Source organism: Crocodylus porosus, unplaced genomic scaffold, assembly GCF_001723895.1.
Source record: "Crocodylus porosus isolate Cpor-Errol unplaced genomic scaffold, CroPor_comp1, whole genome shotgun sequence".
Lineage (NCBI taxonomy): Eukaryota > Metazoa > Chordata > Crocodylia > Crocodylidae > Crocodylus > Crocodylus porosus.
This window is the reverse complement of record NW_017728907.1, coordinates 16,052,556-16,077,452: the sequence shown is the minus strand read 5'-3', so window position 1 is coordinate 16,077,452 and position 24,897 is coordinate 16,052,556. Positions and strand designations below refer to the sequence as shown.

Genomic DNA, 24,897 nt, shown 5'->3' with positions numbered 1-24,897 from the left:
CGCGGAGCCGGCTACTGCACGGCATGTGAGTGCCTGCTTCCGGCCGGGGTGTCTTCCGGGTTTGGGGCACCATGAGCACCATGTTTGCTGACACGCTCCTCATCGTCTTCATCTCCGTGTGCACCGCGCTGCTGGCCGAGGGTGAGCGCGCCGCGCCGGTCCGGCTCCTGGCAGGGGCTGCGGCGCTCCGTGCGTCGGTGCCCGCTGCAGCTCTGTGTCTGGCTCCGCGTTCCCCGACTCTGCCCCATTTCCGGTCCAGCAGGCCGGCGGGGCCGGGCGCCGAGCGAGTTAGGGCGCGTGATTAAGGCCTCTGCTACATGTTACACTTACTGCGCTATTCGTGGGTCAGTTGTGCAGTAAATGCAGGCAGGTCACATATGCAGAGTACTTCTTGCACCATAAAAAGGTCTCAAGCTATCCAAAATGCCAACCAGCTGTAAAGTTAGTGCTTGCAAACGTGTAACAAGTCTAGAGCTGGCTTCTATCCTGGTTTCATTGGAATATGTAGCAGGTCCCCAGGGTGGAAAGGGCGAGGTCTGAAATGTCACACCTTTTCAGGGACGCACAAGGCAGGAAGCGGGTGTTCCCTAGAGCAGTGGTCTCCAAAGTGGGGTGCACAAGATGATGCATTGGACTGCGGAAAGAAAATATTAGAACTTCTATTTATATTTATTTTTATCTAAATAAGAAAAATTAAGTATTACTAATACTTAATATACAGATTGATGCTGGCACTTCACTCAGTCGGTATGTTAGATGGTCACATGTCACGTATGGTACGTGAGGTATCCTGAGGAAGTAGTGAGAGTTCCACAACGCAGAGGGGTTGACAGTTCACTCATTCATTTGCTTTCAGCATATTGCGACACGTATTGGGGGGGTGTGCTCAAAATTTTTTTACTGATGGGGTGCGCGATCAAAAAAGTTTGGAGACCACTGCTCTAGAGCAGCGTTTCTCAACCTGCAGGTCATGACACAAAAGTGCATCACAAGAATGTATGAAAGGGTGGCAGACAAACTTTTTAAAATGGAGTTTTCTTTAAAGGAGAAATTGCTGGGAAACTGGCTTTTTCCTTGCAGGCTGGCAGAGTTCCAGCCTGTGAGGGGTTGTATAGGGCCCCCTCATGTCCCACACATAAGGGGAGAGGGGCAGCAGGTCAGGAGTGAGGGGCATCAGCAGGGCTGGGGGGCTGTTTTCTACCTAATCTATTTACAGAGTTGGGACTGGTCATCAATGTTTGCAGATTGGTCTTGTTACAAAAAAGGTTGAGAAGTAATGCCCAAGATGTTCTGAGAGCCAGGGAACCAAAGCAATGGATAGGTCCATTACGAAATGGGGAAGAAGTGTTCATAATAGCAAAGGCAGAGAAAACTGTAATTCAGTGTTTTCCTTGCTTTGCTCTTCCCACAGAAAAATAAAATTGTGACCTTACAGAATAAAAGTTAGTAAGGAGAAAGCTTGCATCCCAAAATAGGGAAAGAACAACATGAACACATCTAAATTCACTTAAGGAGTGTTTAAGCCTGAAGAAATTCACTGCATTTTGTAAGGAACTATTTGCAGTAAGCTGTGAACAAGTTAGCAGCTGTTTTTGAAAACTCATTAAGGATAGGTGTGTCCCAGAGAACTGGGGAAGAATGAATATAGTATCTTCCTCTTTAAAAAAGAAGGTGGGAGATCTAGATCACTGAGTCCAGTTTAGATTCCTGGAGAGATTCTGGAACACATCATCGGTCAATACATTTACAAATAGAAGATAAGATGACAGTATGCTGTGTCAAGTAGAGGTTGTGTCAAACTAGTTCAGTTTTTTTGTGACTGAGTAACTGGTCTCATGGATAAGTGGGGTGCAGAAAATGTGATGCCTCTTATCTTCAGTAAGGCTTTTAAGACTTTCACGTAACATTCTCATAAGCAAACTAGGGGATTCTGGTATAGATGGAATTGCTGTAGTGTGAGTGCACAGCTGTTTGAAAAGAATCACTATCAGAGTAGTTATCACTGGTTCACTATCAAACTGGGAAGATGTTTGATGTGGGGTCTGACAAGGGTTTGTCCTGTGTCCAGTTTTCAGTATTTTCATGTATGATTTGGAGGATGAATAGGACTACTCCTGTGCAATTTGAAAATGATAGTATGCAGGTGGGGGAATTGCAAGTATCTGGGAGGACAGGATCAGAATTCAAAATAACCCTGGCAAATTGAAAAGATGGTTTAAAAATGGCAGGGTAGAATTAAATAAAAAGACTTTCAAGTGGAGAAAAAAAAATCAAATGTACAAATGCAGAATGAGAAATAACTATCTTGTCTGAAGTATGACAGTAAAAGCTCTGTAAAATAGATTTCAAGATGAAATGAGTCAATAATGTAATGCATTTGCAAAAAAGCGGAATCTCATTTTGGTTTGTATTAACAGGAGAATCATATGTCCACACTTTGTTTTCCTCTGAACTCATTTCCCTATGCTTTTCTTAGAACAATGTCAAGAGGTTTAGAAAGCATAACTTAAGAGGACAGTTTTAAGGAACTGGGTTTCTCTTAATCTGGAGAGAAGAAAGGGTAAAACATAAATCTTCCAAAATTTAAAAGGTCACTATAGAAGAGGACTATGAGCAATTGTTCTACGTAGGCTCTAGAGGAAGGAGAAAAGGAAGTTAATTTCATGTTAATATTAAGAAAAAAACCCTTTATAATAGTTTTGGTGGTGAAGGACTGGAGCAGGCTGCCTGTAAGTTGTGGAATCTCCTTTCCAGGAGGTGTTAAGAGCACTTTATACCAGTAGCGCTCAACCCATCTAGCCCTGCATGTTGGATGAATAGTATGGGATCAGACCACAAGCTGGATCCTGTGAATAGAGTTGGTTTGCAGGCTGGATACAGTGCAGGGTTGGTCCGTAGGTGTGACTTGGTGTGCCAGACCAGCCCTATGCACCAGATCCAGCTTCAGAGCTATCCTGCATGCTGGCCCAGACCCTACACAGCAGATCCAGCTGTAAGACACCCCTGCATGCTGGTGCATGAGCCAGTCATTTGGTCCATGGGGCTCCCCATGACTGTTGAGGATTGCTGGGAGGTCTAGAAATTTGGCATCGGGGAATAGTGGCATCACCCAAAGCTGTGACAGTTAACACTGCCATCACTTCCCTGCCCCTCACAGACTTCTGGATCTGTAGGGACCTCCACAAGCTAGATCTAGCCCACAGGCTATGCCACCTACTTTAGACAAATACCTGCAAGGTATGGCATAAGTATGATTTATTGTGCCTCAGTGCAAGGGGTAGGCTGGATGATCTTAGATCTCTTCCCTACATATCTCTATTTCTGTGCCCTACAATTTATAATTATTTGTGTTGGTGTATTGTGAAGGAACTCTTAGCCTGTTCCATTGCTCCTTTTTGCAGTGAAAAGTGAAAAGAGGAAATAAAAAGATGCGTACAACTCCCTGCTCCAAAAATGTAGAATTGAAAACAGGAAACGGGTGAATATGGAGAGCACAGGGAATATGGATAAATGGGGAGCAGAAAAAAAAGAGAGACTGTCTCAGTCAGCAGGATTGCTGGCAGTTTCAGTGCACCAGCTTAACTTAAGTTTTTGAAGGCATCATAGAAAAGGAAAGCTTAAAGGAGAACAGCTGAGTGGCTCCATGGTGTTTTACAGGGTTCTATTTTACTGTGTTGCAGTGTGCTTTGCATAGACTTCACCAAGTCATTGCAAAAGTAACAGTCATTTGTATTTGTCTTAAGAGCATTTAACCTACCTACTGATTTTGTGTGATTTTTTTTTTTTTTTTTCCAGGTATAACATGGGTGCTAGTTTACAGAACAGACAAATACAAAAGACTAAAAGCTGAAGTGGAAAAACAGAGCAAAAAATGTAAGTGCCTTTTAAATCAATAATGTGCTGCTACTTATTTGCTCATCCTGTCCTGCTTCAGGAGCTTTCACATTAGGGTCTTCTTTCTGCAAGATGTTCCTTGTGTCCTTTTTGCTTGTAGGATTCTTCGCTTCACCCTAGAGTTCTTGAGGACCTGACAGCATGGACAGTGTAGTTCTGTTCTGTGGGGAGGTAAACATCTTGATTCAGTTGAGACCAACATACAGAAGTTGCACCAGTGCAAATGAAAAACCTGTTTTTGAAATGGTTTGGAGAAGGCTGGCACCTTACAGATGCTTTGATTCATAGCCTCTGATGAAGTAAACTATTGGTAGTGAAAGCTTACACCTGTCTGAATTACTTAGTCTAGAAGGTGCCATTCTACCCTGTCTTCTGCCTGTCTCTAGACTAATATTGCTAACTACCTCTGTCTGCAAATGGATTGTAGTTATTCTGGTGCATCTTCTTTATCTAGGGAGGACTCAAAGAGACTAGGAAATGAATGGAGAGGTGACTCCAGTGCAGTAAGAGGGGGAAAGGAAATGAGTGATGGAAATGGAGGGAAGAAGAGAGCAAGGAATCATAAGGCACAAAATAGAAGTTAATGGTGGGGAGCCAAAGCACCAAGTTAAGTGAGCTGAGCTTTCAAGCTTGCCCTATACATACTCTATGCTAGTTCCCTCAGTAAGGGCTTGCTTCCACAGTGGATCTACTGCAGAATTCACACTCTGCCTTGCTTTGCAGAACCTTTCCCATGTAGACAGAATCCTAGAGAAAGCAGAATAGCCATGGATGAAATACGGTTCATGTCTGCCCCATGAGTGTTTTACAGTCATGGAAAGGCAAAATGTGGACACAGATTAATCTAACACAATTGTGTATTTTGCTGGTATTGTTTATTCCAGGCCTCCCCTGTGTGAATCAAGCCTTACTAATAAATGGGCAGGCCTGTTGATGTAGCTGTCAATACCAGGAGCTTCTCTTGGATTTCCATGGGATTGCAGCTCTTTAGACCCCAGCTGATGGAGTTCTGGCAAAAGTCTAGAGGGAAGGCATAGGCCCAGGACTGTAAGTTAACAAAGTAACTAACATTCCAGCAGAAGATTAATAGTAATGTTTTAGGCAGTGGACAGATGTATAATTAAATTTTATTAAAGATGGGCCAGGGAACAGTGATTTGCTGCTCAGAAGCATGTCTGCTGAACTACTGTAGCCATTTTGTCTGGCTGGTCTTACACTGGTATAAATGGAGTCAAACTGCTGTAATTTATAGCTGTATAGGAACAGACAGATGAAAACATTACACTGAATCAGTGAGGACTTTAGGTAAACAGAATTATTTTGTTTCTCTGTACAGCTGCTGTCTTGGATGCTGTGAGATAGGCAAGAAACTGGTATGAACTAATCTCTGATTACTTGAGAGTCGTAGAAAGACTTGCAGTGTTTCAAGGTTATCTCAAAGCTGTGGTCAAGTTGGGACATATATGCAGGTGGTAACTAGTTGCTAATTTTGTAGTTATGATATCTAGAGGGAAATGTGAGAACAAAATGCATGAGGTAAAATTTCAGAGTTGATTAGTGTTTGTTAAAGATTATCTATGCATCCTTTTAAAAAGGAGCACTTGTGTGGTCCTAGTCAGGCAGTAGCAACTCTTGAATAGAGAATCTGTGAAATAGACTGCCCCGCCACCATTAATCTCCATATCCATACCAGGAAAAACCACATTTGAGATTAGTAAGTGCTCCTGCCAGTCTTATCAATCTCTTGTGGCTTGAGAAAACAAATCAGACTTGCAGTATGTCTTAAAGGTAGAAAAGTTGGCTATTATAATGCCTTCCTGAATTTTTCTCCATAAACATACTTGTGCTAAATCACACAAGCCTGCCTCAGAACTGATCATGCAAAGGTTGCAAGGTGTAAGTCTGGTAATGTGGCAGTGGTAAAGTTGCATGATCTTGGAGTGTGGCTGCAATGACAATAACTTCTGAAGAAATTGTATTGTTCAGGGGTTTATATTCTTCCCATGGCCTTGCTGAGCAAACTTGCATAAGCTCCTGGTCTGTTCACTTGAGGAATAGTTGTTTTATTGACTAGTACACCTCACTTGTAACCCCTTCAGTACATTAGGAGCAGATGAATACGTGTGCCTGGGTTGGTACCAGGGGTGTACTAATAGAGATTTTGGGGGCGAATACCAATAGCCGATTTTTAAGGAGGCATATTGGCTGATTCCGATCCAATTTCCAGTACAGCTGCATGCAGCTGGTAAGTCCGTTGTGGTGGATGGGGAATGGGGAGGGAAGGGGTGAATGGGGGCAGATCAAGGTCCCCTGCAGTGAGGGAGGGAGGGGGCAGTGGCAGGTGCCGTTCCACCATGACAGGGCAGTGTGCGGGATGGAGCTTATTGGGGGTGGGGGAGGGCAGCTTCTGGTGCTGCGTACACCCCAGGAGGGCATGGGGGTGTTGCCATCTGGATCTGCTTGGGGTGGGTTGCTGCTGTGGGCTGGAGCCAGGGTTGCGCTGGGCTCTTCTTGGAGGGGGTGGGTCTCAGAATGGGGACCGGCAGCACTAGGAAGGGGGCTGCAGCCACCCTAAATTTTGCTGTCGCCCTGCTCCCAGCACTGCTGCTGCACACCTGACGCAGCCCCAGTTCTTCCTGGTGTGTGGGTGGGGATGGGGTGTTGAGCTGGGGCTGTGCTGGGCACACAGTGGTGGCAGCACTGGGAGCACAGCTATGGCAAAATTTGGGGTGACTGCAGCCCCCTCTGTAGCCCCCGCCCCAAGCCCTGGCCCAACCAAGAAGAGCCTGATGCTGCCCCGGCTGCAGCCCACAGCTGCAGCTCGCACACCTCTTTTCACCCTGTGCTGATCTGGGGGCACATACTGCATGCCCCACTCCCGGGACTCCTGAGGTGCGTGCAGCAGCAGGAGTGCCCCCCCTCCCTCTGATGAGCCACAGCTCCATCCCCTGCCCTGTCTTGGCTGGGCAGCCCCTGCCAACTCTCTCCTTCACCATGGGGGTCCTTGATCTGCACCCCCCTACATCCCTTCCTTCCCCCCTCCTCTTCCACCACAATGGACTTACCAGCTGCACGCAGCTCTCCATGCTGCAGGACTCTGCTCGTAGCTGCCTGCGTGCTGCGCCATGGCTGCATGCATGCACAGGCATTTATTGACCAAATTATCGGTCCCATCAGGCCAATTTCCAATGCAGCCAATTTTCTTTATCTCAGTACTGATCCAATATCGGACCAATGTATCAGTGTACCTTTAGTTGGTACTTCTTTGCAATACTGTATGATTGGCTTATAGGTTGCAACATTGTTTTCTGTTGCATGCCAACCCACCCTTCCAGCATTACAGATTTGGCTTCGGCTATCACCTGGGTTAATGATTCTGATGCGAAAATGGAGTTGGTATCTGAAGTGTAAGTGAGATGTAAGTGAAATGTAAGGAAGAAATCTTTGGTGCCTAAGCTTCTAAAGCTGATTCTGTAGAGCCAACCAGGGTCAATAATGGGGTTTATTGGTAAAGTAAAAATGCTAAGATATGCAAGGAACCAGTATGTGATTCAAAGTGGGCCCTTATTGCTCATTAGGCTGCACTCCATGCCTTCATCTACCTATCTTAATATCACAAAGTTGGCTAGATAAGCCTTAAACTAAAACTTGGCTTTTGCTTTCTGAGAATGTTGGGCAAGGGTGCCTTCAAATTATAGAGTTTTTCACCAAAGCTTTGGGAAGTCTTTACATATGGATCAAGAGCAATACGTTCCCTAAAATTTGAATAAATACATGTCCAAAACCCATATGCTACAATTACAATTCCATTTGTAGTTTGAAAAGCACAGTTGCGGGTCACAGCATAAACTCATCAGGTCAGCTCTCAGCTTTGTGAACATCTGTTGACTTTGCCTGCAGTAATACTGCATGCTGCTTGCAGATGTCTTTGGAGTCTCCTGTCTAGGCTGGCTTTCTGGTGGCTGTTGTAACTAAATTTAGACTTGCCATTTATTTTGGGGTGGTTGTACTTTAAGATTTTGAAAACGTTTTGGTCCTAAATGGAAGATGAACAAGAATGGAACAGGTTGTGTCGGGCTGCTGGGGCAGCACTTCACCTGGGAATGCCTGCCTACAAAAAGGGGATATAAAAGAACACAGGCCACCTTGTGTTTTACTTCCCACTGTAGTTGGCTGGGGTCAGAGCTTTCCTTGTAAAGCTCTTTTCATCACGCTTGCTGAATCAAAAGTACAACTCATTATGACAAATCAGCCAAGGCTGTTGGAGCCAAAATGGTACTTGATCACTTGGTTAACAGTGTAATGAGCTTGTCTCTGGTCAGCTTTAAAGTTTGGTGTTTTGAAATTTCCCTGTCCCTCATCTAGGATCAGTGCTTACAATAGCTTCCTGGTCTTCATGGTCCTACTAACCACTTATGATAGTTGTGTGATAGGTTAGATACTAACTACTACAGTGTCAGTATCGGCTTACTTCCTTTCTCTTCCTGCCTCTATTTTGGAGGTTTTGGTTATATTTCCATCTGGGAAAGGAAAATGGTCAGTAACTTAATTCCATTGGTTATGTGAAAGTGATTCAATATTTTCCTTGCACTTTGCAGTGGAGAAGAAGAAGGAAACAATAACTGAATCAGCAGGCCGACAGCAAAAAAAGAAAATAGGTAAGAACTGTAGGAGATGTGTGATACTCCAGAAATGAAGATGGAGTATCTTCACTCCCAACTTTTTCCTTTTTCCCTGGGACTATTAAGAGTATATCACAAGGAAACCTAGTTTCTGTGCTGCCTAGACTGAGTTTAGACAAACACAGTAGCACTGGTATTCCGACACATACTATTTGTTGCCCAGAACGTCTTACTTGATTCCCTGATCTGCCCCTATAGCCTCAACTGTTACCAGCCACTATTCCTCAGAGCTTGTGGCTGCAGTGTAGTCACCATGGAATAATGTTATATTGAAGTTTGGGTCCAAGCCTAGTATGAAACCTATTTTTTCGAAGTCAGATTTTAATATTCTTTTCTTTATGACATGGTTAAGGGTATTTGGACTGAATTTGTGCTTCTATGTTTAATTTTATTTTTGCCATTAGTTGGATACTTTTATTTTTTGTTGTTTCTTTTCTTTACCCTTAAGTTACTAATGTACACTTTGGACTTCAACTCCAGCTTCATATAATTTTGATACCTCAAAAAGGCAGCTGTGAAGCCTTCTATGTGCCTTTCTGCAGTCACTCTCAAGATCTGTATGACATGTTTGAGTATACAAATTGGGGCACCCCAGAGGGGCTTCAGAGCTGCATTCCCAGGTCGGGCACATGCTGGGGGAGGGGGCGGCACGGGGGTGGGGGGCAGCGGCACAAGTAGGACTGGTCATGTTCAGTGGCACCAAGGCTGAGGTGTAGATGTATACCCACAGTGTTTCTGGATTGGAGTATTGCAGAAACATGGTGTATCGTTAATGATAATGTCTTTCCAGGCCTAGTATATCTAAGTTCCAATAAGTCCCAAGGAACTAAAAGCAGGTGGGGGGGTGGTTATTGGCAAGACTGTGGTTTTGTTGTTGCAGTTATGCACATCTCAGAAACTGCACTTGGAAAAAACTGAAATCTTGGAAAATTGTATCTAATTTAGTAAATCATTTTATGTAGTTTAATTTGCCCTACCACCCCATGGTACATTCAGATGGGAGACTGCATTGCCTAATAAGGAGTGTAGTTCATCCAGAGGTGTTCTTCTCTAAAAATGTGTCCGGTAACTCCCAAACTATAGCTTATGTGAGGCAACACACCTCTGTAGGAAAATGAACTTGTAGGTTTTGCTTGGTTCTGAGGTTTGGCAGCATACTGAAAACTACATGAATTAGTAACTATTCTGTAGATACTGTTTAGCCCACAGTTCTGCTGTGAAATTCATTAATAGTTATTGTACTAAAATTGTAGCATTATTCATAAGCATTCAATAAAGGTGTTGCTATTATTTCAGTTAACACTTTCCGTTACAGCTCCCTGTATTTAAGAACTTTTAACTTTAGCATTTAAAAGGCTCCCTTGGTGTAGCTACCCCACAAAAGAGCCATGCTATAGAAGTCTTTTGTTCTGATGCTTGAGGGGAAAAATACCCACTGTCCTTCTCCAGCGTCTTTTCTTTCTTGCCCCTTCAATTTTTCTTGGTGTTCCCATCCATATTAAAGCTCCATATTCCCTGCTTGCATAGACTAGTCTTCTAGATCTATGTGGTATATCTGAGTGGAGCAAAGCTGGTAAGGGGATGTGGTATCAGAAGTAGATATGAAAAAACATCATTGTTCCATTGAGTAATCTTGGCGTAACTTAAGGCAGCTCTTCTGAACAAGGGTAGCAAATAACTCCCTCTAAAATTTTGATGTGGCCCATTTGATTCCAAAGTTTGGAGTTTGTGGTATCTTTTTTGGAAGGGTAAACAATGTTTCAAAAAAATGTTTTTTGTAACAGGTTAATAGTGTTTTACTTAAATATTCCAGAGAAAATTTAGGTGGAAGATAGAGCTGGTGGCACCTTACAGACTGACTAGATCAGAGAGGCATGAGCTTCTGTGGGCAACAAGCTGCTTTGTCACATGCTAGAAATGGGTGAGAGAGAATGTCGTTCTTCTGTGAAGAGTTTTTGAGATGTGCCCAATTCATTAAGCACAAACAGTAGGATTTTAATCATGTAAGAGCAGCTCTCGGAGTAATTTAAAATTTTAAGTTGCCATTAACACCTTCATGATAAAATCCTTGTTAACTTAGTACATTTTACTGTGGTTGGGACTGTTCCCGTAAAAATTCTAATCGGGTTGACACTCCGTCAGATATGCAATACAGAGGTAATATTTTTAGCTATGTTCTTATATTGTGGTACCTTTTGTCTGAATCGGCAGTCTTGAAATTCTGCACATTGCCTTCAGAAGGGCTCAAGGTTTGACTCTAGCCTTCCTATGGTATTTTTTAATGCCTGCTGTGCTGCATGTTGCTCTGATTGCCTGAAGCCAATTGTTCATCAGTCTGTAATGTCTGCATACATAGGCAGACTGTCTTGGAACTACTGTTGCCTTAAAGAGCAGGAAACCTGAGCTTTCTTGGAAGTGAAACCTCTCTGGGTTTTGGATTGGCGTGGCCTACAATAACCTCTGTTCTTCATTACTTTTCAGAGAGGCAAGAAGAAAAACTGAAAAACAACAATAGGGACTTGTCTATGGTAAGAAAACTGTGAATTAAGGGCAGTTCCCAATTCCAGGAGCTGTAGGATGATCCTTAATTGCCATCCCGTGGAGTACAGATGACTACTGTTCATAATAGCATGTCTGTATGGGTTGTACCTCTAACAACTGTGGGCTTTTGCATGGCCCATAGAATTCTGCACTAATTACCCCACTAAACCTCATGCATTTACTGCTTCCAACCTCTACTTAGTTTCGTAGTTTGTAGGGTCGGAAGGGACCTGAGCAGATAATCGAGTCTGGGCCCCTGCCATGGCAGGAAAGAGTACTGGGGTCAAACTATCCCAGCAAAGTGTACATCTAGCCTCCTCTTAAAGACCTCCAGGGTAGGAGCCAGCACCACTTCTCTTGGAAGTTGGTTCCAGATCCTAGCTGCCCTGACCGTGAAGTAGCACCTCCTGATATCTAGCTTAAATCTACCCTCTGCCAGCTTGTTCCCATTATTCCTAGTCACTCCTGGTAATGCTTCTTCATGGTGACTCCAGAATAGAATTGGTATTCATGACTTCCATTTGTTCACCCAACTTTTCAGGTAAGCCCCAGGTTTTATTATTTTTATACCACAGTGCTGGCTATGCAGCCTCCTGCTTACCATAGGTTTGATCACCTCTTGGTTAACAGGATAATTCTTTGAGTTCTCCCTTCTTCCTGTAAGCCCTAATGGTGGCTTTTTGCAACCAGATGTCTCTAATGACTGCTCACAATCTTAGGAGATGCCTTTACTTCTCAGAGAAGTTCTGTCTGATCTCCTCACAGATAGACTGAAAGGCTGAGATGAAGGTTTGCTTTTTCTTTAGATCCTGAGGATGCTGCACTAAACCTTTTCTTAAGAAATTAAGCCCGTGTTCCCTAACTGTGGGAATTCTCCTTTTTTTGTTTTAATTTCTAGTCTCATTTTTCCCTCTGTAAACTGTTGATAATGGATAGCTTTAACCTTTCTGGTTGCAGGTTCGAATGAAGTCCATGTTTGCAATTGGCTTTTGCTTTACTGCACTGATGGGAATGTTCAACTCCATGTAAGTATCAACTCTTAGGGGCCTTTTAAAAAAAAGCCTTTAAAGTGAACATGTTATCCTTTTCTTTTTATTTCTGCCCAGCTCCAAGATGGAGCATTGCATGTAATGCTTCTCTCCAGGCCAAATTTGCCAGCAATTTTAGTATGCTTGTTGCTCTAGAAAACATGACCAGGATGAATTTCACTAGTTCAGAGTGGCTCAGTAGACATCTGATGGACTACTGTCACCTTGGGGCCATATTATCTTCTCTGCAGGGTGGATGAGGTGCCCAGGAAGTATTGTACCAGTTGCTGTATGGCTCTCTATGGGGATACAAGATAGGCTTTATTATTTCAAGATTTTTAAAGGAAATTAATTGAAGACCTGCAGAAGGGATGAAATGTTGCTTCATTTTGATTCTATCCTGCTGCAAGCTAAACTGGGTGAGACCTGTGTAGTACTTAATTGCAATAATTGCCCAACTCTCTTGTTTTCTTATTTCTGGGCATCAATGTGCTGTTCAATCCAAATGTCTTAGCACCCCTTAGATATGGGCAGTCTCCCTGGATCCAGGTATTCCCAGGTTGGAAAAGACCTGGAATCAGCATTTATTCAAGGAAAAAAATAGTTCCAGCCCTCATGGTTGCAGAAGAGCCTTGAATGTGAGCTCAGCCTTGAAATGAATAGTATTCCAGAGGCTGCAAACAGCCCGAAACAGTAGCTTTGAGATGCAAATAGATCAGTTGACTGATGAATCTGGAGCTTAAAGAATAGAGGGTAATAGATAATTAAAGGAGTCATCAGTAAAAAAAAAAAAACAACAACAACCAGGGAATAAGTTTATGCTGCATCCCCAACCTGACTTTTGTTCCTTCTCGGGCACCCAAACATCCACCTTCTCTGTGGTGTTGCAGTACATGGCACTCCATTTTCTGTGACAGTGCTGACCCTAGGGCTCTCACAGTGAGGAGTGTAACTTCAGGGCAGTTCAAAGAACCTCACTGAAAAAAGGTAGGAATGTACATGGGGGATTGGTGCCTCCTGACTGTAGGGCTCCCCCAGTGGCTGATTGCTGACCAGAGGTGGGGGGCTCCCCCCAGTGGCCAATTGCCGACCCCAGAAGTGCTACCGGAGCTTTTCAGGGGGCCACTGGTCAGTGTTCCCCACTCTCCAGGCGGTGAGGGCCAATCTCAGGGGGGGCATGTGCCCCCTCTACACATTGCCTATGGGAATGTGAGTTAATTTAAAACTCTTAAAAAGGAGTTGATGTAGGCTGGTTAGTGTTCAGATAGGCACCTTTTTCATACGTCTAGATAGTGTCAGATTATTTGCTTTGCACATTCTTATTTTTAATAGCTCAATGCTAGAGCTAACTACATTTTTCTTGGTGGGACTACAAAACTACTGCTCCCCCCTTCCATCACCCCAGGGAAGACAGCACTGATTGATTCCATTCCATAGTCCTGATGCTACCAGTCATGGGACTGGCTTGCAGTACATTAATTGATCATTAATCATTCTGTCCCTCTCTGCTTGGTTATATGGGGGAGGTGATAAGAGATGTTGCCAGCTACAACTCCTTATTGGTTGTAGTGGTTTTTGCCACTGTTTTCTTTTGTGGTTCTAATAATGCCCTTTGCTCAACAGTCTTTATAATGTGATCCATAAATCCACTTTCCTTACCTGACCATGGCACTTCCTAAGCTGCAAGTCAGCCCAGATGCCTATGCAAAGCTTTAGGAGACACTGTACTTTGGGGAGAGAGGGATGTAACTTCAGGGCAGGAACTCATCCCATAGTTGATAATGCCTGTTATGGTTACTGTGGTACAAATGAGAGGAATTCTTCAAGTTTTCCCTCTCCTAGTGTCCTGCTACAGGTGAAATGTAGCCCAGCTGTATGTATGCGAAAGTCTAGGCATAAATTCCAGCATCTAGAAAAGTTCTGCCAAGGACAGTCCTTTGTTTTGAGCTGGTTATAGGGCAATTTCAGCCTTGTTGTGGAGTCAGGGACAGAATCAGGCCTATCATCCACTGACATAAAGGGGTGCATTCTGCCCCTGAAGATTCTGTTGGGTTTTTTTTCTGCTTTTACATCTGCAGGAAGATGACTTCAGATTTCTCTGCCATCAAATTTTAAAATAAGCACCTTTCCTTAAAATGACTGGTTTAAACACAAAGGTACAAACTGACATGGTGGTTTGGGGAGAGCATTGTTAAGTCATTTTATCTAGGAGGACTCTCAAGTCATGAGAGAGGTTACTGTTACTTAGCTTTCTTCACAGGTGTTCTGGATAAAGCAGCAGAAAGCAGGAAAAAAACAGTAATTTGCACTTGGAAATGTCACCCCTTCTTCACTATTCTACTTTTCTCCCCTCTGCTTGAGACCAGGAGCTCAGCTTTACAGCTTTATCTATCTTACAGCTTTATGGATGATAGCGATGGGGGTTCACTTGAACAGAATATGGTATTTATACCTTCAGACATGTGCTTCGTAGGCTGGGCTGGGTTCCTATGTGATAATAAATGCATATAAGAAATTCCATGGCCAAGTATTTGACTCCTCCAGAAAGCTCAGCAGGCAGTGTATTCAGAGAGCTGTACTTACTATGGTAACTAGCTGGGCAGCCCCTGCTATTCTATGCTATTGAACATGGGATATGTAACAGTCCAGGGATGGGAGGGATGAGTATCAGGAAAGTTGGATTAAATGCTAAGAGTTGGATTAAATATCACATTGAAGAGCAGTAGCTGAGTGAACAGTCATACGGAATAATCTCTTTGCAGGTTGTTGACTAGGAGTAAGGAGACCTACAGTTGCATATAGACTGGGGATCCTGACAGATGGGATGTGTTGAAGAAATTTGCTGTGCTCCTTGATGCTCTCCTGCTACTAGCATCTCATTCTAGCCAATTCTGAATCCCCCCACCTTTGCACTTTTCACCACTAGTTGATAATGTTCTCATTATAGCCTTTAAAACTTAGGTTATCTGCTTGAAGAGAGAGTGAGTACCTCTGCATACCACCTCTGCAATGCACTTCATTCTCACAGTGGCAATAACACACAAGTCTAAAACACTAGGGGCCATTACTGAGAGATAAACATCCTTTCCTAGTCCTTCTGCCAAACTGCTTGTAGGATGTAAGCAAAATTGGCATGTGTTAAGTCCATAGCTGTGTGAATGCATCTCCACAGGAAAGAGGGCTCATTTAGGAATTCTTGAAACCAAAAACACCTGTTAGAAAATCAGTGCACGAGGAGAAAATAACTTCAAATTTAGCACATGCTGATGAAGTATGATGCACACATTTCCTCCTGAGGTAGGCTGATTTGGGAGGGGTGTACAGCAACAGATTCTTGACAGTCTATCCACATTAAACTTTGCCTAGCTTTTTGGAATGTGGAATTGAAAACTTTCCAAAGAACGGAGTTTCAGAGGCATCTAGGAATATAACGTGTCCCCTGCTTCTGTAGGAGCTCTCCAAGACACTCTCACATATTTCTTTTGATAACTGACACACATAACAACTCTGGTAAAAGTAGAAAGTTGTTTTTTGGTTTGCTTTTGGCTGTGCCTCCATTTTCAAGATGCAAAAGTTCATCAATTTACAGTAACTGCACTACAGTTGGATGGTAGTTGTCCAGCTCTTGAGTTAAATGCTAGCATCTTTCTGGAGACAAATCTGCTTGATTTGGGTTTTAATAGCAGAAGTTGATACTTGAGGATTGTGATTGCTAAATTAATCTATGATTTGCAAAGCCTTGGCTGGTTGAGCTGCAATCCAGTCACTTATAAATCTACCTCCAGGAGGCACTATTTCTTTGTCATTCTAAAGCAGCATCTGACAGGCCTGCCTAGTCCATCAGATGGCTGCTGCTGTAATGCCAACCCTGTGGACATTGTGCACGCATTAGTCCTGTCTGTTAGTCTTTTTGGCTTGGTGTATATGGTGGTGGGTTTTGTCTTGGTAACCTTTTCCATTTAAGGTATTCATTCTGGTGTTCCAGTGTGAAGCCCTTCCCTAGACTGGGATATGTGATTACCATCTCAAATCAAGTCCTCTGTTCTCTTTCAGATTTGATGGACGAGTGGTTGCAAAACTCCCCTTTATCCCTCTCTCCTACATTCAGGGTTTGTCCCACCGCAACCTGCTGGGGGAGGATTACACTGACTGCTCCTTTATCTTCCTTTATATACTCTGCACTATGTCTATCCGGCAGGTGAGTGTGCTGCATTGCTTCCTGTGAGTGAGGAATGGGTAAAGCTTTTTTCTATCACCTAGTAAGAAGTAGCAAGTGACTACTGATCAGTGTTTATTGTGTCTTTGACCTTGAGTTGTTTGAGAGTTTTCATATTAGCCTCCAATTGCTGTGAACTTAACCTAACAAGAAAATGTGGTTCAGGGAAGGGTAATATCGTATGTGCTCTTATCTCACCCCACGAGAAGCACTTTGGGATACTTGAACCTATTCAGAGAAAATTGCTTCAGCCATAGTATCGCTTCTGTCCTAGGACCTTTGCAGATAGACAGGATCTGCCTTCCGCAGCAGACAGGTTGCTGACTTGACTGACTTCCAGGCCTGGAAAGGAAAATGACTTATTAAAACATACATCTGCAGTAATGTCAGGAAGGAAAAATACTTCCATTTTACATTTACTGTAAGATTACAGGTTACAGGGTTGGGTGGATGAGAATAGGATGGGATTCAATACTGGCAAGTGCAAGGTGATGCACCTGGGAAGGAAGAACCAGCACCATACCTACAGGCTGGGGAACTCTCTTCTTGTCAGTGCAGAGGCAGAAAAGGATCTTGGAGTCATCATTGATGCCAAGATGAACATGGGCCGGAAGTGTGGAGATGCAGTCAGGAAGGCCAACTGCACTGTGTCATGCATCCACAGATGCATCTCAGGCAGGTCCAAGGAGGTGATGCTCCCCCTCTATGCGGCACTGGTCAGGCCGCAGCTGGAGTACTGCGTCCAGTTCTGGGCGCCACACTTCAGGAGGGATGTGGCCAGCATGGAGAGGGTCCAGAGGGGGCCACTCGCCTGATCAGAGGGCAGCAGGGCAGGCCCTACGAGGAGAGGCTGCGGGACCTGAAACTATTCAGCCTCCACAAGAGGAGGCGCTACTTCACAGTCAGGGTGGCTAGGATCTGGAACCAACTTCCAAGAGAAGTGGTGCTGGCTGCTACCTTGGGGGTCTATAAGAGGAGGCTAGATGAACACCTTGCTGGGGTTGTTTGACCCCAGTACTCTTTCCTGCCATGGCAGGGGGTCAGACTTGATGATCTGTTCAGATCCCTTCCGACCCTGCTAACTATGAAACTATGTCTGAGTGCCCTAAAAGGCCAATCTGCATCCAGAATACAGCTGAAAATGAAGAGTCTTGGGTCAAAACTTTGATCTCCCGAGGTCCCTTCCAGCCCTAATGTCTATGAAATCTATGAAAACTTCATTTTGCTTGAAGTGTCTTATTCTGTCATTACCCTCTCTCTGGTGAGCTGAAAACATGCCTTTCCCATTAGAGTATAGTCTGTTCCCAGTTGGAGATGGATGGAGCCAATGCTCAAGGATGGTGGCTGATGGGAAAAGTCATGCTAGACAAAGTCAATAGGACACCATTCTGGACTGCAAATCCTCCACAAGCCCTTGCAGCCCGTTCAGGCACAAGGAGAAACTTCAGTTTTGAAAATGGAAAGCATTTCTTTGTGGTTTGGAAAACCCTGTGCTGCCTAAGCTGTTGATGCCAGCATTTCAGCAGCTGTGAGGCACTGAGGCAGGACTATGGGTGAAAAAGCAGTTAAACTGACAAAGAGCTGTGAGGTGTGACTGTAAGTATGAAGTGTTGGCAAAGACTGGTGAGGCTCAAAATGCTTTTGGAAATATATTCTGCTTGTCAGATTTTCTCTTGGGAGTGAGGAAAGGTTAATAGATGATAGGGGTTGGGTTGATATTGATACACTTAGCTGCGAATAAATGGGCTGCTTCTCTATATTTATCTTTCCTCTTGCTTTGATTCACTTCCTGAATGCTTGCTGCTTATTTCCTTGACCTGCAGATCTCTTGCTTTTCCTGTGAAGGTGCCAAGGGACTTAGCCTTAAGCAGGTCAACAAAGGAAATGACTTGTGCCAGCTTCTGACAGAGGGGTCAGGATGGCCTTGGTGATGTGGCTTAATAATAGAAGGACAGTTCCTTTATCCTTGAAACTCCTGTTAATGAATCAGGTTCTTGCTATTCCTTCCATAGCAAGAACCTGCATTGGATCAGATGTGCATCCAGTCCTACCCAGAGAAGCGAGGCAAACAGGTTGGCTAAAGCCAGTACCTCCACAGACTTTTATTGCATGCTGTCAGCCATTGCAGTTCTCATCCAGTGTTTTTTCCCAGCCTGAAACTGGAGCAGCAAGCACTGTGCTGAAAAGATTGAGTGGCTTGTTTAGGTTCTTTTGTAGTTTTTCTTTCATCCCCTGGGAGGCTTTTAGGCTGTTTCCTGCGCTGATGGTCCAGCACCGGTGTTGGCAATATTTTGGGGCCTGGAGAAGTAGGAGTAGAAAATGCTTCAACCTCAACTTGTAAGATGTTGGCTTGCACCTGGGGAGCCACAAGGAACCCAATCCTTGTTGTGGCAGTGCAGCCTCGGCCCCTTCCCCAAGTCTTGTAGGCCAAGCCTTGGCATGCCATGAGCTGGCATGCATGCTGCGGGTTGCCACCCCCTGGTTTAGCAGATAGCACAGTATAGTGGGGGAACTCTCCTTGCCATCAAACTGTTACACTGTGGATCTGTGCCTTTCTGTTTTGAAAGCCATGTATTATTTGCTTTTAGGCCCTGGAGATTGTAAGCTGTCAAAGCAAAACTAAACTGCTCTGACTGTAAGGTTGCTCTGCAGTAATTGGGTAATTTGGGGATTTTAGCTGCTAAACATCCCAAGGCAGCTGGTTTTTGTTGTTTTTTTTTTTTTGTTCCCAAGAAAAATCTTGTGGTTAACTTCAGTCCTGTGCATTTCTGGCTTCTAGATTTGAAACAGTAGCAGAAGAATGAAATGAGTGGCCAAGAACAAAAAAGCTTTTATGAGAGGCGTTGAAGTGGTTGGGCCTGAACAAGCCTTCAGTATAAAATTACAGGAAGGGTCTTCCACACTGCCTTGGAGAGGGTGTTTCAACTCAGTATCTTCTTAGGTTGCAGACTCTGTTAAGCCTATTTCTACCTTTGTAGAGCTGACATGCATGCTGTTCCCAGCACTAAGAGGTACTTGTTCCATTTTATATTCTAACATACATTGCTGAGCTGTATATAACATTGTTGAGTGCATTTGCTTTGTACATCTCAAAATGGGTTGCAGGGCTGTGTAAGTGTTGTTAGCACAACCTTGTAGAGGGGGAAATGAAGCCTTGAAGGTGAAGGGGGTTGCTAGGGATTTGGCATTATTAGTTTGTGCTAGGAAAAGCAGTAGAATGTGTGAGACCCTGACAAAGCAGCTTGCCTCTTCTTTTAGGGGAGACTGTTAGCGGGGAGACTGTTAGCTTTGAACTAGGCCACCTTTTCAGTTAGTGATGTTTGGAGCTGGCTGCAAGGTGGGGCTGCCCTCATGCCTAAAAGTGGGCTTCTGGGAGCCGCCTACTTTAATCTGCTAGGGTTGCTTTTGGCTTTATCACTATTAAAATAAGCTTCAAATCACTGCAGTACTTGGGAGTACCTATGGGTGGGAGGTGAGAAGAGGCATGGGAATTGGAGGAAGTAGAGAGATGGTTACCAAAGGTACCATGCATATGTTTTTATGTTCAGGATCTTGGTGTTATAGATGAGTTTCATAACCCAAGACTCATTATGTACATTAAAGAATATACTAGCAGGGTCAGGTCTTGAAGATCCTTGCTATCCCAGAGGAATGGAGAAGGGGTGGGGTAGGGAGGGTTTCTGTTGCCACTTCTGTGCAGCAGGTGAGAAGAGCTGCACTGCTCACAGAGAGGACCAGGCAGCAAGTAGAGAATCTGGTGAGTGACTTCTCTGTTAAGGAGCTTCTCAGCTGAAGCTGTGACTACACCCTGAAAGGAAGAAAACTGGGGAGCCCAGGGTAGAAGGATCCTTGAATGTCCAGAATAGCAGTGGCCTTGATAGGGACCTTCCAAAGATGTGGGGTCCCTGGAATTGACTTATGGGAAGAAGTACAGTATCTCCCAGGTTCTTATGGGGGATATGTGGTGAAGAATGCTAGTGTTTGAACTCTGCTGGGTTTAACAGAAACACTGTTTTTGGGGAGTGAGTTGATAAATTGTTGCTAATTCAAAAAGACATTACTTCATGGTGGGGAGGGTGAGTAACAGCATAAGTATTCTTCACTGAAGCCTGTAGGATAATAGTCTTCAGGCACGTGGATGGTGATAAACACTTCAAGCACTGGCTGGAATCCATATTGTCTGTGACCTGGGGCCAACATCTCCTGAAGTATCCAACTTGCCATGAGTAACTTCCTTTGCGCTGTTCCCATCTCCCTTTGGCACGTAAATCCTGTCCGTAGTTCCTTCTGCCTTCCTGTTTGGAGAGAGGAGTCCTGCTGGGAGAGGCTTTTTAATGGTCCTTGAGCTGCTCAATCTGCTGGGAAAGTCTGCTGCTGAAATCAGTGTGATGAGGAATGTCAGGTTTACATCCTCTGCTTCCCTCATCCCTTACCCAAGCACTAAGAGCCTTCACCTGTACTGTTTGTGTGGAAACTAATAAACCTTTATTGCTCAGATGTTTGCCAGTTCTTAATTTCCTTTTCACACAAGCCTGAGCTGCAGATTAGGCCTTTTCACTCCGAGAGTGCTCTGTGTGTGAGAGGGTGCCAGCTATTATTACCGTTGCAGACAGGGAAAGGAGAGAGAGAGAGTGAACTTTCCCACACGTCCTGATGGTTGGGTAGGGAGCCCAGTTGTTGCCTCCTTCCTCTGAAGCCTCTTCAGGGTTTCAAGTAGAAGGCAGAAATGGCATCTTTTCTCTCAGTCATGATTGTGAAGTGGAGAGAATTCAAAGAAACACAGATAGGCCAGAGGCTGTACTGCATGAACATGCAGTATTGTTCCTGGCTGCTGAGTGCTTCCCCATGGAGTCTTTCTTGCAGACCAAGCTTCTCTATTCTGTGTTATGGACACCCATTTGATCAGGCTGTCTGTATCCCTGGCTCCAGCATTAGTGTTCAGGGCCATCTTAGTTCTCAAAGTTGTTTGGTGAAAGCCATTTTGCATTTAGCATGCTGTGAGGTTCGTTCCAGTTATGGAAAGAAGATTGGAAACTGGAAGCGGAGAAACCTTGGCTAGAGTAAGCTAATTGTCAACTCGGTAAGCTTAGGTTTGTCTGCCTAAATGCCTGTTAGCACTCATCATCCCCACTCCCAGCAACCAAAGTGTCTGAGCAGCTAGAACAGTGGTTTTCAACCTTTTTGATGCAGAAACCCCTCAGAAAATGCCAACTCTTAGTTTTCACCCATGTTTTGACAGTGGGAAAATAATAGAGCAATTTTTCTGTTGCAAAGAATTTGGAAAGACGGCAACAGGTCAGAATGTTTCTGATGCTATGGATTCTGTTTGAAATCTCCCAGTTTGTCGTGTGAATCATGTTTGCACACCTAGCAGTGCTAACATTGCATGCCACCCTGCAGCATCCTCTAATTAGGAATTGCTGAGCTAGGACATGCGGGGTCAGTGCTGATGTTGACAAGAGTCAGGACAGTGTACTACTTGGCTCCTGACCTGTCATGGCTTTGATGCTTCAACCCCAGATCCCAGGTAACTGTCAATGTATTCTGATTGTGAATCTGTAGCACCCCCTGCTGTTATCTCTCTTGATAAAGCAGAGGTTTGTCAATCTCTTGTGCAGGGAGCTTGATGAGAAGCAAACCACAAGAGGGAGCTTCTCTCAGCTAAATATCATTATTGTCTGTCTGTCCAGATACCTTGCTTCTAAGGTGACATAACACTTCTAAATGTGCCCTTTGCCCGGCTGTTGCCCCACCAAAGGATATGATTCAGGCAGGGGCTGTTGGTCTGCTTAAGGGGTCATCAGCAGTGTTGACTGTCAGTTAAACTACGGTGTATTTTACTTGTATTGCATCAAAAGTGCTTGTCATTAACAGGTGGTATAAAGCCAATGATGTTCCCTTTCACCCTTTCCCCTCTCCTTTCACCCACTTCCTTTTTTCATTGCTTATAACAAAAGATCCTGGTTTTCTCTGATTTAAAAAAAAAATCCCCAATTTTCAGTTTAAAAAAAAGTAACCCTAAATCTACATTGTTCTGTGATTAATATGAAACACCACTAATATATAGACATATGTAGTGGTGTTTCAGTTTAATTATGGAAAAATGTGGATTTGGGGTTACTTTTTTTAAAAAACTGAAATTGGGGATTTTTTTAAATTGGAGAAAACTAGGATCCCTGCTTATAACACATTAATTTGTGTGTGGGCTGAACTTTTCCTTGAAGAATCTATCTCAAAGCAACTCCTAATTTTGGTGTGCAGAGTTGAGTTAGTAGCTCTGGTGGTGTGGTGGGGGATTCCCCATGGGTTTTTCTCAGCAGAAAAAGTCAGGATCTATCAAGTTCCTACCTGACAGACTTCTGAAAAGGCTCATCCCTCCTCCCAGCAGTCAGAGTTTCCTGAGCAGCTGGAATACATGGGGCTGAGCCATGGTAGGGATGGGAGTGGGGCTGGTGGTGGTGGTGGTGGGGTTATGCAGTCCTTTTGTTCTCTCTTGTTCTGTGCATGTTCAGACATTCCTGTTTCTCCTCCACTGCACTGAGGCAGCCCTTTGCTTCAGTCCATGCTCCTACTACAATCTGGTGTTGTGACTAAAGAAATTAAGTAGCTTTTCTTTAACAGCGCTTTGCATAAAACCTTGAAACTTGGAGTTTTGCTGTAGGTCTTAAATGAATTTATGGATGTAGTTTCTTGATATATTTTTTCACCCTTCATGTTCCACAGACATGAGTGTGTTTGCATTGAATCAGGGTTTTCAAATACTTAAATGCAGCAGACAAGCAGAAATGCAGAAGAGGAAATTTCTTGTTACTAGGTTTCCATTTCTGCACTGTTTTTTCTTGTTTATACTGCCCTGTTCCTGTCTGTGTTCTTGGTTCATACCCAGATTTCTGGTTTGAACCCAACAGCTTTTCCTGGTTGCTAAGTCACTGCCCCAGTTCTAATTGTGTTATGTCAGACCCTTTCTTTCTGGTTTGCAGATCCTCAGGTCCAAGGAGAGACCTTCTCTTGACACTGGTTTCAGGAATGTGAAACAGTAAAGCAGGTCTGCTGTTGTGTCTGTGAGCAGACGTCTACATGTGCCTTAAAGTGGAATTGTAAAGAGAATTTTAAAAGCTTACGCATAGAAAACAAAACATGCAATATCTACTGTCCGCAACGAGAATCCTGTCCCTGTCCACTGGTTTAATGGGTTATATAGCTGAAGGGGGAACTGAACCACAGTCCTAAATTGAAATGTTCCTTTAGCAATAAGATGTTTGGTAGGGAAACGCACTGCAGATATGAGTGTTGCATAAGTAGACTTGACTGGGTGGGTTATATTGTTTCCTGGCCTTTGTGCCTGAATACAGGTATATCACACACCTTAACCCAGGGGTGGGCAATCATTTTGGCTGGAGGGCCACTTAATGAGTTTTGCTGAGTTGTTAAGGGCTGCAGTGTTAGCCCCACCCTTTGACAGTTCCCTGTGGTGACAGAGGGGCTGGGGCAGGGGGAGGGGCAGATGCTGCACAGCTGGGGCGGGATGGAGCCGTGGCTTGTTGGGGAGGGTGGGGAGGGGATCTGTGGCTCTTGCTGTTGTGCATATCTCTGGGGGAGGCATGGGGGGCATGTGCCCTGTAGATCTGTACAGGACGTGAGGGCGGGTTGCCCACTGCACACTCAGGGTCAGAGGCTGCCAGCCTCTTCCTAGCAGTGGGGTGTGGGCCCAGGCTGCGCTCGGGTAGGGCAGGTGGTGGCAGCACTGGGAAGTGTGTTTACGGGGGGGGAGGGGATACAGCCACCCAAAACTTGTTGTAACCCCTACTCCTAGTGACACCATCATCTGCCCCAAGTGCAGCCTGGGCCCAGGCCCCCCTGCCAGAAAGACTGGCGCAGCCTCCGGCCCTGAGCACACAGTGGCAGTCTACCCTCGTCCTGCACATGAATCAGGGTATGCTCAGTGGCAGAAGTCGCCTCCCCCATGCCCCCTAGATGAGCCGCAGCTATGTCCTGTGCCACCCCAGCTGTGCAGCTCCTGCCCCAGCCCCACTCCCTTCCTCACTGCAGGGGCCTCGATCTGCCTCCCCCTTCTCCCCCACAGACTTACTGGCCAGATGCTGCTGTCCACACTGCCAGGCTGGACTCCTGGCTGTTGCGGCTGCATGCATGCACATGACGCTCATCGGCAACTTTATCGGCCGCATCAACCAAAAAAGGCCGATTGCCAGTAAAGTCAGTTTTCCTTTTATCGGTGCCAATACGATATGGACCGATGTATCGGTGCACCTCTAACTAAAAGTCAAACACCTACTATAACTTATTTTAATTTTATTACAAAAAATATTTTTGTTGTGTTTGTGTATTATATATAGAGATGATCGCAGAATAACTCAAAAATAAAGTTTTACACTTGTATGTTGTGTGGGGGAGATGGATGTGTGTGTATGGTGGGGTGTGGTTGAGGTGGAGTTTGTGAGGGTGTGGCTGTGTGTGGGAGGTCGGATATGTTGAGGTAGGTGTATATGTGGGGGGGTTGTGGGGGTAGAATGTGGGT

The 24,897-nt window shown here is 44.5% G+C and overlaps 1 protein-coding gene across 1 annotated transcript in view; it reads left to right on the top strand.

Annotated features, from left to right (window-relative positions):
* The first annotated feature begins 2 nt into the window (after nucleotides 1-2).
* Nucleotides 3-24,897, top strand: part of TMCO1 (transmembrane and coiled-coil domains 1) — a 26,576-nt gene continuing 1,681 nt past the window's right edge. Inside the window, exons 1-6 of the mRNA XM_019530854.1 lie at nucleotides 3-141; nucleotides 3,796-3,873; nucleotides 8,493-8,552; nucleotides 11,058-11,104; nucleotides 12,075-12,142; nucleotides 16,199-16,343. Coding sequence (XP_019386399.1) covers nucleotides 72-141; nucleotides 3,796-3,873; nucleotides 8,493-8,552; nucleotides 11,058-11,104; nucleotides 12,075-12,142; nucleotides 16,199-16,343 — 468 coding nt within the window. The 5' untranslated portion in view covers nucleotides 3-71. The remainder of the gene's footprint in view (nucleotides 142-3,795; nucleotides 3,874-8,492; nucleotides 8,553-11,057; nucleotides 11,105-12,074; nucleotides 12,143-16,198; nucleotides 16,344-24,897) is intronic.